General features: G+C 39.3%; 1 protein-coding gene across 1 annotated transcript in view; it reads left to right on the forward strand.

The window, feature by feature from the left end:
• LOC126183220 (hippocampus abundant transcript 1 protein) overlaps positions 1-17,356 on the forward strand; it is a 122,534-nt gene that overhangs the window by 5,944 nt on the left and 99,234 nt on the right. The window contains exon 2 of the mRNA XM_049925002.1: positions 11,950-12,045. Within this exon, the coding sequence (XP_049780959.1) occupies positions 11,950-12,045 (96 nt within the window). The remainder of the gene's footprint in view (positions 1-11,949; positions 12,046-17,356) is intronic.

A 17,356-nucleotide genomic window follows, 5' to 3' on the forward strand; every position in this document is an offset into this window, starting at 1 on the left:
TCACAAGGTTTCATAATTTTAGTTCTTAGGATAATAAGTAAAAGTGTTGCTTTCGTGAGAATGTAAAAATATTTTAGCTCAAAAGTTTACTATACAATAACTTGACTTTGGGGAGTACATAAGAGTCTTATTGATAAAAGAAGATAGTGAAAGCAACCCAGTATGAGAAAAGCAAGGGAGAGGATTAAAAATGTCCCACAGAAACTTGAGGAATGGGAGAAAAGAGACAGCACAAGGAAAAAACTGCAAAGAGAAAAATATGTGTCATGAAACATAGAGAGAAAGGAAAGATCAGAAGAGAATGGAAAGACAGGATCCAAAAATGCAAAAAGGAACAAATCTGGAGATGGTCAAGAATATACTCACAGTACAGAACCACATGAATATGATTTTGCTGGACGAAATGAAAAAGTTAGTCAGCAAGATCTTCCTGGACCAAGTAAAGAAGGAATGTCTGTAAGGAGAGTTGTGTGAAAGAAAACTAGGAGAAGAAATGTACAGGGTCTGAAAAGCAAAATAACAAAATTAGAGAAAGAGAAAAATAAATATAAAAAGAAAATGAGAGGTAAAAAAAGAAGTATGGAAGACTTCTCAAGAAAACAGAAGATACTCTGCAGAAAAATGTGGAAAAATTTAAAAGGGGGAAAAAGCGTTCACCACTAGTTACAAGAGCATTATTGTTAGGTGAAGCTATAAAGAATCAAACTCAGAAAAATTTTGATAAAACCATGCCCTTAAAAATGAAAAGAACTTTAAAAAAGGCAATGGAAGAATTATTCAAAGATGTAAGTTAATGAAAGCTATTGGAAGTTTTACTTCACATAACATTATGAAAAATGATAAGCTGCCTTTAGCAACTTCACAGTTTACTACGTTGAGTAACACATGTAATGATGTCATAGAATTGCTGGAAAGAAAGAAACCTTGACAAAAAGAAAAAATAGGTTGTTTATTAAATAATAGACTGAAAAGTATCCATAAAGAACTTATTTTTGGAAAAACTACACAATTTCTTATGCAGCATTTTGTAAACTTCGACCCTATTGGATTGTTTCACCATATTGCAATAACCGAAACACGTGTCTTTGTAAAGTTTGTACAGACTTTTATTTGTTAGTAAAGAAACTAAATGCACTAAAAATTATAAAGGAAAACACATCTAGTGAAGTTCTACAGAATCTTACATGCAATGGAAAACTGAAAGGAAAGTGTTTGGAATGTACTTACCCAGAATATGCCAGCTTAATGTAGATGTGAACCAGTTTGATGAGAATATAAAAACAGTATTTTTTCAGTGGATTGCCAAGAAAGTTGAAGTTCTAGCAAAAATTAAATGAAGATGGTACAAAAAAACTGTCAAAGAAGAAAAAATGCTACTATAGGCGACATTGTTCCTGAATTTAAATATTTACCACCATCATTTATGATATATCAAGAGTAATATAGAACACTAGTATGATATAGTCAGAACAATTTAAAACTGTTTGTCTGAGAGATTTTACTTCACTGTGATTTCTCTGAAAATTATAACAGTAAATATCATCATGACATACAATCAGTTTACCTCGAAGGTTCAAGAAACCAGATTACATTACCAGGGTTGCCACAAGTTCTGGAAATCAGGGAATTTTAAGTGTATCAGGGGAAAAAAAAGAAAGAAAAACCACTGGAAAAATCTCATTTTTGCCTCAGTAGCATGAAATTGTTTGTTTACTGAGATGTCATGTTTCATCACTGGTTGTGTGCAGCTGAGTACATGTGCCGCTTCCCTACTCTCGCATTCTTACTGCTTCTGCCCTTCCCACCCCTCCCCTCAGCTTGCAGTCAATGCTGCCACCACTACTTGCTGCTAGCCTAGCAGCTGCCGATGACAGGCAGGGGGGGGGGGGGGGGGACGTGAGGAGTGGTTTGTTTGGGTCTGATTCTCAGAGCTTGTTGTTGACGCAGCAGCTGGAGGCAACGGTCATGTGTACATGAGTTGTGTCTGAGTGATTGTGAATGTGTGCACACTCACTTCTTCTGACAAAATGCGCCAAAAATTTAGTTGAAAGTGTGATTGTCTTTTCTACGTGCCTGTCTGTGGCTCAGCGGTCATATTTACGGTGACTTACTACCTGCCCTCGTTATACTGATTTTCAGAGTATTTGCACAAGTTATCTGTTTCTTGGGTGATCGTCGCAGTTTCACTGCATCAACATGGTGTCTGTGACACGTGAATAGCTGGCCACACGAGTGGACTTCCATGATGGGCCAAAATCACAGGCCATTTCTGTGGGTATCTTAACAGATCAGGCCTGCTGATCTGAAGCCCATAGTTCCCTACTAATATGCAGGTGCTGCATGTCGGATCTAGTCTCACACATCTATGGTGTAATTTGGTGAATTTTCATGCTTTATCCATGGACCCAGGACTGTGGTGCTCCTTGGCAGGACAAGGCCTTGGCGATGGATTTCAGGAATTGCGATTGTCTCACTGCAAGTTCATTGTACAGTGCAGCATTTTATAGACATTTTATTTATTGTAGTACATTTTGGCACTTCAAAAGTAATCTATATATTAGAAAGTATGGACGATAAGAAGAAGAAAGTTGTGGCAGTCGCTGGCAGTTTGTATGCTATGTGCTCGTGTATTTCTTGGAAGAAAAATCACATTGCCTGTAGAATAATAGACATAACACAGTGGATAATAACTGACAATAAGAAACATAGTAGAACCAGCATTTTATTGACGGTCACTTATCGTGTTGATTTCCCCACTCTTCCCCACCTTATACATTTCTTTTGAGGTGCCTACTTTTTTCTGAGGTTATTTCTGAAAGCAGTGAAGGTATTTTAAATCTGTCTTGCGACTCCAACAAAATGCATATTTTTGTCACCAAATGTGTTTCGCTGTATTGAAATAAAATAACATCAGTGGTTTTAATGAAGCATATGTACCATTTGCCTGAATTTCTAAAAAAAAAAGAAAAAAAAAAAAAACTTCATTACAAAGGATATTGACGTGAATACTTAAGATTTTTGCTCACACGTTTAGAAATGCAGAAGTCCTTTCATTTTTTGTCAACTTATGTCTTTACTTATCCTCGAGGTCTCAAAATTTGTCAGGGAAAAATGCTAAAATTTGTGTGGAAATCAGGGAATTTCACTTGGGGAAACTTGTGGCAACCCTGATTATGCACCAATGTTCCCTATTACTCCTGTACCATTAAAAATTCAATGCAGTGTCAGTCATTCTGCACTCTCCATAGCAAGACAGTTTACTACTGAAAATTTGTGTTGGTGTTCTGAGAAAGATCATGGTAAATGTAAATGTTGCGTGACTAGGGCCTCCCGTCGGGTAGACCTTTCGCCGGGTGCAAGTCTTTCGATTTGACACCACTTTGGTGACTTGCGCATCGATGGGGATGCAATGATGATGATTTGGACAACACAACACCCAGTCCCTGAGTGCAGAAAATCTCCGACCCAGCCGGGAATCGAACCCGAGCCCTTAGGATTGACATTCTGTTGCGCTGACCACTCAGCTATGGGGGGGTGGACAAGGCCATGGTAAAGGATCCCCAGATGGTGTTGGAGGTTGTTCAAAAAAGAACGACTTACAATTTGATTGTCTGCAGTACAGATATTCTAGATATTGAAATTTTTTACAAGAACTTGAAAAATCTTGCCTGGGAATTATTTGCAAAACTGAACATGATGATATAACTCAACTTGAAAAGGTGCTTCCCACTAAGTTGGCTGTGTTCAAAGGAACTGTGTGCATATATAAAATAATCTGGAGTTCAGAGAAAAGCCAACTATCTGGGCAAGAAGACTAAGATGCATAGAATGTACTGCTAGTATTCACTGTCCACGTTATACTATTGGAAAAATTAAAGTGAAAACTACAAAAAGTATCTGTTTTATATATTTATTACACTTATGATTTCATAACATTAAATTTTTGTACATATAAATGCATAGGAGCATGTGACTGATAAATGAATTTTATTATTATTTACTGTAGTCTTTGAAACACTTGCCAAATTTACATTTCATGAAATTGATATCCGTTTACCAAGTGTCTCAGGTCATCAAACAAGAAAAAAACTGGGCCACAGTGACATTTATTCTGACACAAAATGAGGACCCTCCTTAGGACAATACATATTCCCAGGAATCCCAATTTAAAGTCAACAACTTTGTAATTGTTAAATAGGCAGGTGAAATGAAACTGAAAACAATATGCAGCTATGATTGATTTCAAATTTAGTGACAGTAAGTATAGCGTTAAATACCTTCACAAATTAAAGGACAGTCGTCTTGTACCAAAATTTGATCACTCTTATAATGTATATAGAGCTGACATGATCACAAAATTAGAACTGCCTGCTATGAATAAGAAGCAACAACATTCACTAGTAAATATTGACAAGTACAATAAAGAATGACATTTCTACTACAAATTAATTTGAATTTTTTACTTTTATTATGGTCTAAAAATTTAGAAGTATTGCAAAAGATATTTTATAACAAAAATAAATTTAACTGGAAACAATTTATTTAAACAAATGTTAATTTATTTTGTATAATATATAAAAAATAGAGTGGGGGGGGGGCGTATTAATGGAATGGAAAGTAACTTATTGATCTCATATTGCTTAAATCAAAACCCAATTATGGTTATAACAGAATAATAATACTTTTGTAATTGAAATTGAAGCTCATTTTTATTTACCAAAGAAAGTGCAAACTGTTATTTAATTTATAACTGTGTCCATAGACCAAAATATTGTGTCCATTGAACTACACTGTCGTGTGTGGATATGTAAAATCTTTACTTTTTTGCCACAATATGATTTAGTATAAAAGAAATTATTCAGATAGTGAAGGGAGATGTAAATTTAATAGTCATAGTAGACTGGAATTCAATAGTAGGAACAGGAAGAGAAGGAAACGTAGTAGGTGAATATGGAATGAGGGCAAGGAATGAAAGAGGAAGCTGCCTGGTAGAATTTTGCACAGAGCATAATTTAATCATAGCTAACACTTGGTTCAAGAATAATGAAAGAAGGTTGTATACATGGAAGAAGCCTGGAGATACTAGAAGGTATCAGATAGATTATATAATGGTAAGACAGAGATTTAGGAACCAGGTTTTAAATTGTAAGACATTTCCAGGGGCAGATGTGGACTCTGACCAGAATCTATTGGTTATGAACTGTTGATCGAAAGTGAAGAAACTGCAAAAAGGTGGGAATTTAAGGAGTTGGGACCAGAATAAACTGACAGAACCAGAGGTTGTAGAGAGTTTCAGGGAGAGCATTAGGAAACGATTGACAATAATGGGGGAAAGAAATACAGTAGAAGAAGAACGAGTAGCTTTGAGAGATGAAATAGTGAAGGCAGCAGAGGATCAAGTAGGTAAAAAGATGAGGGCTAATAAAAATCTTTGGGTAACAGAAGAGGTACTGAATTTAATTGATGAAAGGAGAAAATAACAAAATAGTACCAATTGGTATTTTTTGTGACCTGTCTAAGGCATCCAATTGTGTGAATCACAGTATTCTTGTAGATAAACTGAGGTTTTATGGTTGATGGTAAAGCCAGCCAATGGATAATGTTATATGTAACCAAAAGAATGCAGAAAGATATACTTAATCATTCGACCAAGATAAGAAGGTGATATTCTTATAACTGGGGGAGTAATCACTTATGGGATTCCACAAGCCTCAGTCTCAGTTCCAACATTGTTTTTCATATATGTAAGTGATCCTCTATCTAATATACAACAAACATAATTAGTTCTTTTAGCAGATGACTCTAGTATTGTAATCAGTCCATACATTCATTCATACACACACAACACAAGAAATGGTAAGTAATGTTCTTGAAAGTATTGTTGAATGGTTGTCTGCGATGGTCTCGTGTTAGAACATATTCTGTTCTGTACATTTAGAGATACTCCACAAGTGATAAGCGTAACAAGTGTAACATGGTGAGGAAATAACAACTTGAGTGGAAAAAATTTAGTTGTCCATACATCAATGAGTTCAGCCACATTTGCACTTTGAATCATCACAAATATTGGGGAGAGAGAAAGCAGTAAATTGTCATATTTTGTGTATTTTCATTCAGTAATGTCATATGGAATAATATCCTGGGGTAACTCATCTTTAAGAAAGGAAATGTTCATTACTCAAAAATGAGCTGTTAGAATAATATGTGATGCTCTCCCATGATCATCTTGTAGATATCTGTTTAAGGAATTAGGCATTTTGACTACTGCCTCGTGGCACATTTATTTCCTCATGGAATTTGTTGTAAATAATTCACTGGAATTTAGAAGGAACAAAGATGTACATAATTACAATACATTACCCCACATCAAAGTTATCTTTAGCATCAAAAGGGGTGCCCAGTGCTACCACCAAAATTTTTGACCACTTATCGAATGATATAAAGCATCGTAGACAGCAAAGTTATATTTGAAATAAACTGAAAAATTTTCTCCTTGACAACTCCTATTCTGTAGAAGACTTCCTTTTTTGTAATGTATGAAAGGTAGTGAATGGGAATTACCAACTCACAAATGTATAAAAAAATTGTAAATGACTTGTTTCACATCATTATGATTCAGCATACAAATGAACACCAAACTAAGTAACTATCCATGCAGAAAAAGGAGAAGATGCAGAAATGTTGTACACACGAGATTGGCAGGCACTGAAATTATGGTACTACTATCAAGAAATGTTGGTTCACGAAATGTTGGTTATAGCTTCGTGCCATCAGTTTCTGTTATTAATAATGAAAATATTCTGATGCTATCTTGTCAGTGGATCCCTAGGGTGATTTGTATACAGAGGAATGTCTGACACAAGCTTTAGCTTTGACAAGTGACATGGGAAACGTGCGGCAAATGCCATAAACAATATGGCAAGTATAATGTGATGTTATTGACAAATTTTTTCAAACAGGCAAAGCTGTGGATCAGTCTGTAATGACAGCCAGTTATTATATATTTTTTATTATATATATCACATTTGGTGGTTTTGCCAACTCTCAGTCAAACTGTCATCTTCCAACATAACCTAGACCTTGGTCAAAGCTACAGATCAGTCTGTCACCAAAACCAGATTTATTTATTTCACATTCATTGGCTTGACCTACTCTCAGCTAAACTGTCACCTTCCAACCTAACCTCTACCTCAGGCTAAGCTGCATATCAGTCTGTCACCACAACCAGTTTTTTACAGTGTCATATTCATTGACTTGTCAACTAATAACAAGACAGTGCATATATGTACCAAAAGGTTACATAACAACACCCATTAACATTGTGTCACTGGCCAAAGCCAATGACTCACATTGAATATTCTGCTTGACCTGGGTTGTTTCAGATTAACTTCAGAGAGGCATATGAGATAGCATTCGTCCCGTGTGCAACTTGTGAAAGGAACAATAATATCTGTTTGTGACTTTGCTAATTAAGACAGTGTTTTTTGGACCAAGGGCTGTTTTTTCTTTACTCCCAAGAAATTGAAGAAAATTGGCACAGTAACATGCGGCCCCTAGTAGACTAATGTTCGGTTCCTTCCAAACCCAGATCTGTGTGTCAGTATAATTTTAGGTTTTTATTCTGGTGACCATATATTGCTAACATTAATGACACATGTCAGTGTAATATCCTAACTGCTAAATTTAGGATATATGAATTTCCACCATGTAAAAAATCCAAAAAGTAATATGAAGCAAGGAAAGAGTGTTTAGGACCTTGTTGCATCTGTCTGTGTTGCATATACATTACTTTCTTTGTACATGTATTGAAATCTGCTCCTGAAGGTGCCAAATATTGTTACGTTTTGTATATTAGTTTATCTGGTGTCCACTTTGATCAAAATTTTATTGTTGCAGAACTTAAGTGCTGTTGTCATTTGATTATCATAAAATGTAACATTCTAATGCACTTACAGTTGGTGCTTACGCTGTAGTAAGAATTTATCAAGTACTTGATTACAGTTACAGAATGATGACTTGCTTGGATGCAAGCTTTGTCCTGTGAAGTAGTATAGCCCACTTTGGAAAAAAAAGGCTTTTGGTTTTGTAAAATGATACTCAATTTATTAATAAGGATTCAGTGAGTTTTAATGTGTAACTATGTTCATCTGGTTTCAAATATTGGATTTCTTTTTAGCACCAAGGAAAAGAATTGCTTATTCCAAGAAGCCTCACCACAGGTCTAATTGTTGCAAGCATTTGAAGTTCTTTAGTTTATGTTATGTGAACATATGAGGCAAAATTTGACATGTTCAGCAGAATGGTAGGATACACAACAATATAAGCAAAACCTTTTATGGCAAAATTTGATGTTCCTAGAGAACTTTTGTGAATAATAAATCCTTGAACAGTTTGCTTGTTCTATTCATAATACACTCCTGGAAATGGAAAAAAGAACACATTGACACCGGTGTGTCAGACCCACCATACTTGCTCCGGACACTGCGAGAGGGCTGTACAAGCAATGATCACACGCACGGCACAGCGGACACACCAGGAACCGCGGTGTTGGCCGTCGAATGGCGCTAGCTGCGCAGCATTTGTGCACCGCCGCCGTCAGTGTCAGCCAATTTGCCGTGGCATACGGAGCTCCATCGCAGTCTTTAACACTGGTAGCATGCCGCGACAGCGTGGACGTGAACCGTATGTGCAGTTGACGGACTTTGAGCGAGGGCGTATAGTGGGCATGCGGGAGGCCGGGTGGACGTACCGCCGAATTGCTCAAGATGATGATGATGTTTGGTTTGTGGGGCGCTCAACTGCGTGGTTATCAGCGCCCGTACAATTATCCAATCTTTGCTCAGTCCAATTTCGCTACTTTCCTGGATGGTGATGAAATGATGAGGACAACACAAACACCCAGTCATCTCGAGGCAGGTGAAAATCCCTGACCCCGCCGGGAATCGAACCCGGGACCCCGTGCTCGGGAAGCGAGAACGCTACCGCGAGACCACGAGCGGCGGACCCGAATTGCTCAACACGTGGGGCGTGAGGTCTCCACAGTACATCGATGTTGTCGCCAGTGGTCGGCGGAAGGTGCACGTGCCCGTCGACCTGGGACCGGACCGCAGCGACGCACGGATGCACGCCAAGACCGTAGGATCCTACGCAGTGCCGTAGGGGACCGCACCGCCACTTCCCAGCAAATTAGGGACACTGTTGCTCCTGGGGTATCGGCGAGGACCATTCGCAACCGTCTCCATGAAGCTGGGCTACGGTCCCGCACACCGTTAGGCCGTCTTCCGCTCACGCCCCAACATCGTGCAGCCCGCCTCCAGTGGTGTCGCGACAGGCGTGAATGGAGGGACGAATGGAGACGTGTCGTCTTCAGCGATGAGAGTCGCTTCTGCCTTGGTGCCAATGATGGTCGTATGCGTGTTTGGCGCCGTGCAGGTGAGCGCCACAATCAGGACTGCATACGACCGAGGCACACAGGGCCAACACCCGGCATCATGGTGTGGGGAGCGATCTCCTACACTGGCCGTACACCACTGGTGATCGTCGAGGGGACACTGAATAGTGCACGGTACATCCAAACCGTCATCGAACCCATCGTTATACCATTCCTAGACCGGCAAGGGAACTTGCTGTTCCAACAGGACAATGCACGTCCGCATGTATCCCGTGCCACCCAACGTGCTCTAGAAGGTGTAAGTCAACTACCCTGGCCAGCAAGATCTCCGGATCTGTCCCCCATTGAGCATGTTAGGGACTGGATGAAGCGTCGTCTCACGCGGTCTGCACGTCCAGCACGAACGCTGGTCCAACTGAGGCGCCAGGTGGAAATGGCATGGCAAGCCGTTCCACAGGACTACATCCAGCATCTCTGCGATCGTCTCCATGGAAGAATAGCAGCCTGCATTGCTGCGAAAGGTGGATATACACTGTACTAGTGCCGACATTGTGCATGCTCTGTTGCCTGTGTCTATGTGCCTGTGGTTCTGTCAGTGTGATCATGTGATGTATCTGACCCCAGGAATGTGTCAATAAAGTTTCCCCTTCCTGGGACAATGAATTCACGGTGTTCTTATTTCAATTTCCAGGAGTGTAGTTTCATCTGTTCTAAGTAGCCCCATTTGTTATTACTTTGAAAGATGCCGTAACGTTTTAATCTGTTTGTTTAAAATATAATTTATTTTCCATTACATTAATGTGACAACCACCTGTGTTTGATATAAGTCTGCAGTAACCAGTCACAGACGGCAGGTGGCAGCACTAGATGTGGAGGGTATATAAAGTGTATTGGGGGATGTGTGAAAACAGTTCAGTTGTTGTCATAACACAGAAACAAAGTGATTTATCTGACATCCAAAATGGCATGATCATTGGCTTTTGGGCCAAGGGTGGAAGCATTTCCAAAATGCCTAAGTTTGTAAACTATCCAAATGACACCATGGTTAAAGTATACCGTGCATGGCAAAATGGCACTACTAAAACTGCTGCCGAAATAACTGTGGTGCACTATAGGCCATTGGTTACAGACGTGAATGATGACTGCGGAGATATGTACAGGTGGATAGACATGCAACTGTTGAGCAAGTGACTGCCCAGATAAATCAAGGGGGATGTCAATAGTGTCTCCTCAACAGCTGTTCACAAACATTGCTGCGTATGGGCCTCCGCAGCAGGTGCCTGCGTCATGCATCCATGCTGCTTGCTATTCATGGTCAACAAATGCAACTGGACATCCACTGAGTCGCAGGAGATGATCTTTTCAGATGAATCATGTTTTATGCTCCATGGGACAGATGGCCATTGGTGTGCACGGTGTGAAACATCTGAAAGCAAACATCCTGCAACCAGGAGAGAGCGTAATGGGCTGGGGAATGTTACTGTGGCATTCTGTGGGTGATATCCTTCTGGAAGGCACAGTGGCTCAACACAAGTATGCATCTATCCTTGGGTATCATGTCCACCCCTAGATGCATTTTGTTTCTTCTTGGTTTGAGATGGCATCTTCCAGCAGGACAATGCAATGTGTCACACAGCTTGCAGTGCATGTGCATGGTTTGAAGAGTACCAGGTTGAGTTTACTGTACTCTCGTGGCTGCCAATCTTCCCAGATTTAAACCCACTTGAGAATCTGTGGGAACAACTCAGTCAGGCTGTTCACAACATGTGTCCTCAACCGATAAACTCAGCACGTGTGGCCATGGTACTGGAGTCGGCATAGCTCCAAATCCTTGCCACTACCTTCCAGAATGTCGTTGGCTCTCTTCCTGTATGTCTTGCAGCTGCAAAATGTGCTTATTCAGTCTTTTGACAGGTGATCACATTAATGTGACTGGGTGGTGTATATATTAATTGTTCTTACTGCCACCCAAAATAAAATTTGTGTGTGGGGTGTCCCAGGAGGAATGGTCAATATTCAGGGATATGACAGGTACTATCTTTTGATGCCAAAGCCTTCGTATGGACATATGCTCTGGTCCGAATGGTTTCCGAGATGGTACACGTTTAATGTACGTTGTTATTTATTTTTTGTAGTGACTGATCATTCCTCCTGCGGCCATCCTGATTTAGGTTTTCCGTGATTTCCCTAAATCACTCCAGGCAAGTGCCGGGATGGTTCCTCTGAAAGGGCACGGCCGACTTCCTTCCCAGTCCTTCCCTAATCCGATGAGACCGATGACCCCGCTGTCTGGTCTCCTCCTCCCCCCCCCCCCCCAAAAAAAAAAAAAAAAAAAATCCTCCTGGGACACCCTCTGTTTAGATATGTGGTGAACATGCATTTGTTGTGCTGGTGCTTTTTATTTTATTTGAAAAGAAAAAATAACAGTTCTTACAGTATAGCAAACAGCCTACCTGTAGCTCTTTTTACTTCTTAGCTAATACAGTAATGAAAATAGTTAATTTTTTGTTGTTTTAGTTATTCATATTACCCTCTGAATTGTGTATTTATTGTTTCAGACTTCAGGAATTGGAGAGCCCAGCATATACCATGCCCTTGTTGTCATATTTCTGGAATTCTTTGCGTGGGGGCTTTTGACTATGCCCATTATTTCTGTAAGTGCAAATGCATGTTTTTCAAATTATTGGGTAATTTGAGAGTCTAATGTTGTGGTGTCAGGTACTTCTGCAACAATTATAGATACTGAAATGCCATTTTCACTAACTGACTGTGTGTAAGGGGGTGAATACTTTGCTGTTTAGAGTCTTCCACCTACTTATACCATATTTGTGTACAAAGAAACTAAACGAAACATGTCTTTTTAACTATAAAATACATATGTTTTAATGGCATTTGAAAGTGTGTGCAAAGAGGATACAATGAAGGATGTTCTACGTAAAATACAAACAAGAGGATATAATTGATGTGGCGATATGATTAACTTCAGCTAAATGAAGCAGGGGACAGCTAATCTCAACTGTAGAAAATGATGATCACCATGGCTCTATCTGGTTGGACATTTCCTAGCTCTGTTGTATCAGTACTTATGTTGTGATATAAGTGTTGTCTCTGCATATATGTATATAAAGGAAGCAATGAATGAAGAAAAGTGAGACTCACTACTTATTTATGATAATTCTGATAGGAATGCCAGGGAAGTAATCAGAATGTGATTCAAGAATATCCTGATCGGAAACCCATGTAATTGCAAGATACACAAAGGATTCCTGTCTTGAATTGATTAGAATTCCTCAAAGTGAGTTCAATGAAAGACTGAAATGTGAGAAATGCAGAAACTCATTGTTTTTGCCCTAGAGATCTTATCAGAACTGCTGGTCAAATACTACTACAATTTGTTGTGGCATGTGGTATCTGAATGGAGATTATCATCTAGCTTCTTCTTTGTTGGTGAATTAAGTGTTAGAAACAGCTTTTCTAAATTAATGCATAGGGTCTGATTTTATTGTAAATTGACTAGCTCACTCCCCAACTTGTAGTGAACATTGGAAGATACTGTGTATAGCATGGTTCATATGCAGAGAATACGTTATGCCATATTACTGCAGTGTTACTGTAGATACTTTTCAAACTGCTTTTTATTCACTACATGTCCCCTGACCAATTTTTGTTGCCATCAGTGGTGGAAAGATTAAGAACATTCCGTGAAAAGGCCTAACATGAAGCAGTTCCAACCAGAAGAGCACCATTTTTTACTATGTATGTGAATGTTATGTAATTTATTCTTGGGCTAAGTCATTCCACTTTAATCGGGCATGTGTATTCACTCTTACACAGTACAGTAATGGCTAGGAAACAAATCTAGTGAAACTGTGTTTGAATCAAGTGTGTTACTGCACACTCATTGCAAATTTTTCCTCTGTTAAAGTACTTTCATTGCTCTTAAAATGTATAGTGCTTATTACTCTGTTACCTCGGTGCTCAGATGCTAAGAGAGCAGTCACACCAGGAAGAGGCATGTTTCTTGTTGTTACCTACTATTGGGATGAGTCTTGACTGCTCCAGTAATTGTGTCATGGCAGAATACTTGCTCATAATTTCCTATGGTCTGTAAATAAAGTTAGCAGGTATTTTGTTCTACTAAGTTGGAATTTAACGACATCGTCAGAATTTTTGATGAAATCGTAACCAAGACATACAAGTAGTTTATCACTATGACAGATGTATATCTCAATCTATGCTACACATTAGTCCATGATGGCTGTCGTGTTGCCAACTCACAATCAAATTGTCACATTCCAATCCAACCTAGACCTCTGGCTATGCTACAGGTCAGTCTGTCAGCACAGTTTTCCAACAGCAGCACTCTTCAGTGGAAGAGCCTCATACACTGTAAGTGCACTTCACTTATTCGTTGTTGTCATCTTTGGACATAATTTCATAGATAGATATGTAGGCTTCTGCAGTTGGTGTTAATCATTATGAAAATCCTCCTAGGTTTGCTGCCATATCTTCGTATAAAATACTAAAATAACTGAGATTTCAGTCATGTTGCAGTGTTCTTGACTAATTAACTGGAAAGCAAGCATTTGAGCAAAGAGCATTAATCTCTGCACAATTCTGCCCACTATGTTGGCACAGTATGGGGATGACACCATAACCATTTGGACACAAATTAACAGCGTGAGTAATAACATCCAGATCGTGCTAAAACAAGAAAGTAATGGTGCAGTTGTATTCCTGGATGTGAAGGTCTGCGTAACTCCCAATGTCAAATAGGGATACAAGGCGTACCAGAAATGTACACACACCTTGGGTGACCCTTTCAGATATAAAAACAATATGAAACATGAAATGAAAGAGCCAATCACTATGTCAGTAAAATTATAAGAAGAGATACAGAGCTCAAAAGGAAGCTAGACCCAGAAAATGAAATAAAAGAACACGTGCCAGTGGTGCACTTACCTTTTCTCAAGGATGTCTGTAATCGATTAGCCAAGGTGCTCCACAAAGGAGGCATCAAACCAGTTTTCCAGAATGGTTGCAAGATCCAAGGTTTGGTAGGGTCCACTAATGGTGCAGTAAAGCTCTCAACACCACAGGTGCATACAAGATACATGAGTGTGGCACCACGTAGATTGGGGAAACAGGAAGTCATTGAATTCACCTACATAGCAGAGCATGAGTGCTATTTGGTTGCGACAGCACAACAAATCAGCACTAGTGGAACACCATCACAACTCTGGACAGGCTGTTAAGTTTCAAGAAGCAGTACATGCAACATGGCCATAGATATCCACATGGAAAGTGGGAGTGGGAGTTGAAATGCTGGGGCAGCCTTACAACATCAGTAGAGAGGATGGTTGCAGGTTGCTGGGTTCCTGTGTCCCTTGCTGTCAATCATCCAGGTACGATGGGCCGAGTGTAATCGTAGAGCAGCAGCGTCCCCATGACCAGCTAAACAAAAAGTGCAAGCATAACTGGTGTTATTCTCCACAATAAACAGCAGGAAAATATAGGCTCTACAACCTTCTTGCTGATTCATAGCAGGCTACCAATTACGAGCAAGCTGTGTAACCCTTCCCTCTCTCCAAACACTAACCAGTGATATTTTGTGGCCAATAAAATTTAAGAAAAGTGGTGCTGGTAGTCTTATGACACTGTTATCAATGCTATGTACTGAAGCATCCTCTATCCAGTGAATTTGCCTATACCCTGAGGAAGGCCATTGCAACATGGCCAAAAAATTTGTTATTTTAGTATTTTAGCATTTTAAATATTTTATAAGGTGATTTGGTAATACACCCAGAAGGATTGTAATGATACTTTCAAATATCATTACACATTGTATGTTCCTAATGAAAGAGGCATTCAGTTTCTGCGCTCATACACGTATTACAAACATGCACTATGTGAAAAAGTTCTAATCCCCTTATGTAATATCATTTAGTATAAACGACAGTTTGGTATTTGCAACTACTGAGGAAATTTCAAGATGGTCACCTGAAATGCACTACTCTGTAGGACAAATTGTTAACTTTCCTCAATAATCACATTAATAGTGTAAGTTGACATCTTCAAAATTAAGATGTCACTATTAGTTACTTCAAGAAATATTTGTCATTGTCAAAAATAACAGTGAAATCACAAACTGTTGATTTGAGACTGAAGTTTCTCACTATGCCATCCTCATATTAAACATTGTCAGTTTACTTGTTGCAGCAGATCTGGTTTTAATTTTGAGCGTATGATGAAATCTTCCAACTTCTTTGTCAGGAACAACAGACTGTAATGGTGCTGTTGCGGTAACCATTTATAGCCTATAGACAGCCTGTGAGTGAGCGGAGTATACCATCATTATGTCATGCTGCCAGAGATTGTCTCCATGTCACCACTGGTGGTGCCAGCCCACTCGTAAGAAGCAATCCATCACATTTGATGTGTCTTCGCAGTTTCGAGAGCTTGCTTTCACCCACTACTAAGATTATACCTGCTGTCCCGGTTCAAGTTATTCTTGCACATTTTAATTTCTACTGCTTCCATAATAACAGAATTTTGCTATATAGATGTGTGGGACAAGATTTTAGATTCATCAAACATTATTCTGTGTTTATTTGTGACACTGTGTTCAGCAACTGTTCTCAATTTTTAATATGTCTTTGATTTGCTGCACAGCAGTCAGAAATGATACTGATAGATTGACTGATGTAATTGCTTCCACACTCACAAATTCCAGGGACTGAGAGACCAAGACTGTCCTTAATCTCACACACAGTATCTCCTTTTATCTTCTTGGGCAGTCAGACAATACATCTTATGCCTCTTCTTCCGTGGACTCCCTTGAAGCTGTTCCATCATGCTTTGATCTTTGATACTCACCTACTGCTTGTGTGGTGGTAAATTGTATGAAAATGCCAATGGAATGGCCATGGGTTCTCCATTGTTTCCATCAGTGGACAACTTCTTTAGGGACCATTTTGAGGAATGCACATTAAATTTGACTCCGTTTTACCCATCTTCATTTTATCGATATGTTGATGACATATTGATGGTCTGGCCACAATGTGCCAAAGTTCTGGAGCAGTTCATTGTTCACATGAACAGCATGTATCTTAACATCTGGTTCACTACTGCGACAGAGAGATACGGAAAGTCACCATTTTTAGATGCTTTGGTCAAATGATAATCAGATGCATGGCGTGTATCTCTCACACACACACACACACACACACACACACACACACGCAGTTTACATCTTGGTGTAGATTTTTTCGCCACCCTGTCTGCTGGGAGAGAGCTGTTGCAAATACATTAATATGTAGAGTTAACAGCTAATTGTGACCAGAACCACCAAGACTGCAAGATTAATCTCTAAATATTTGTTCTGCAAGAATGGCTATGGGGCTCAAGATATAAATAAACAAAAATTCAAAAATGTTGAACAATCACATGATAATCTACCTATTGTATTCCATCCTGTCTGTGGGTCCACATCTACCAAAGTAGGTAGGGTCCTGGGCAGAAGAGGTGTGATACCTATTTTTCTACTGCCAAAGAACATAAAGGAAGTCCTGCCCACAATTAAAGACAGTCTTTGTCTCAGGGTCCCTGGAATTTATAAGATTCCTTGTGAATACAGCAGGAGCTACATTGGTCACAGTGTACCCTTACCATTTGTGACTGGTTACACAGCATCAAATGCACATTAAAAATTGGTAAATTATTAAGAAACCAGCAGTTGCTGAATAGAGAGTTACAAACACAAAATAATATTGGATGAAACTAAAATCTTGCTCCACACATCAACATACAGGGGACCTGCTGCTAAAGAAGCAGTAACAATTAGAATGTGTGAAAACAACAGCAACGAGAACAGTGGCTATAATCTTAGTAGTGTGTGGAAGGAAGCTCTTAATGCTGAGAAGACACACAGAAATGTGCTGAATTCCTTACATTCCTACAAGAGTG

Source organism: Schistocerca cancellata, chromosome 4 (assembly GCF_023864275.1).
Source record: "Schistocerca cancellata isolate TAMUIC-IGC-003103 chromosome 4, iqSchCanc2.1, whole genome shotgun sequence".
Taxonomy (NCBI): Eukaryota; Metazoa; Arthropoda; class Insecta; order Orthoptera; family Acrididae; genus Schistocerca; species Schistocerca cancellata.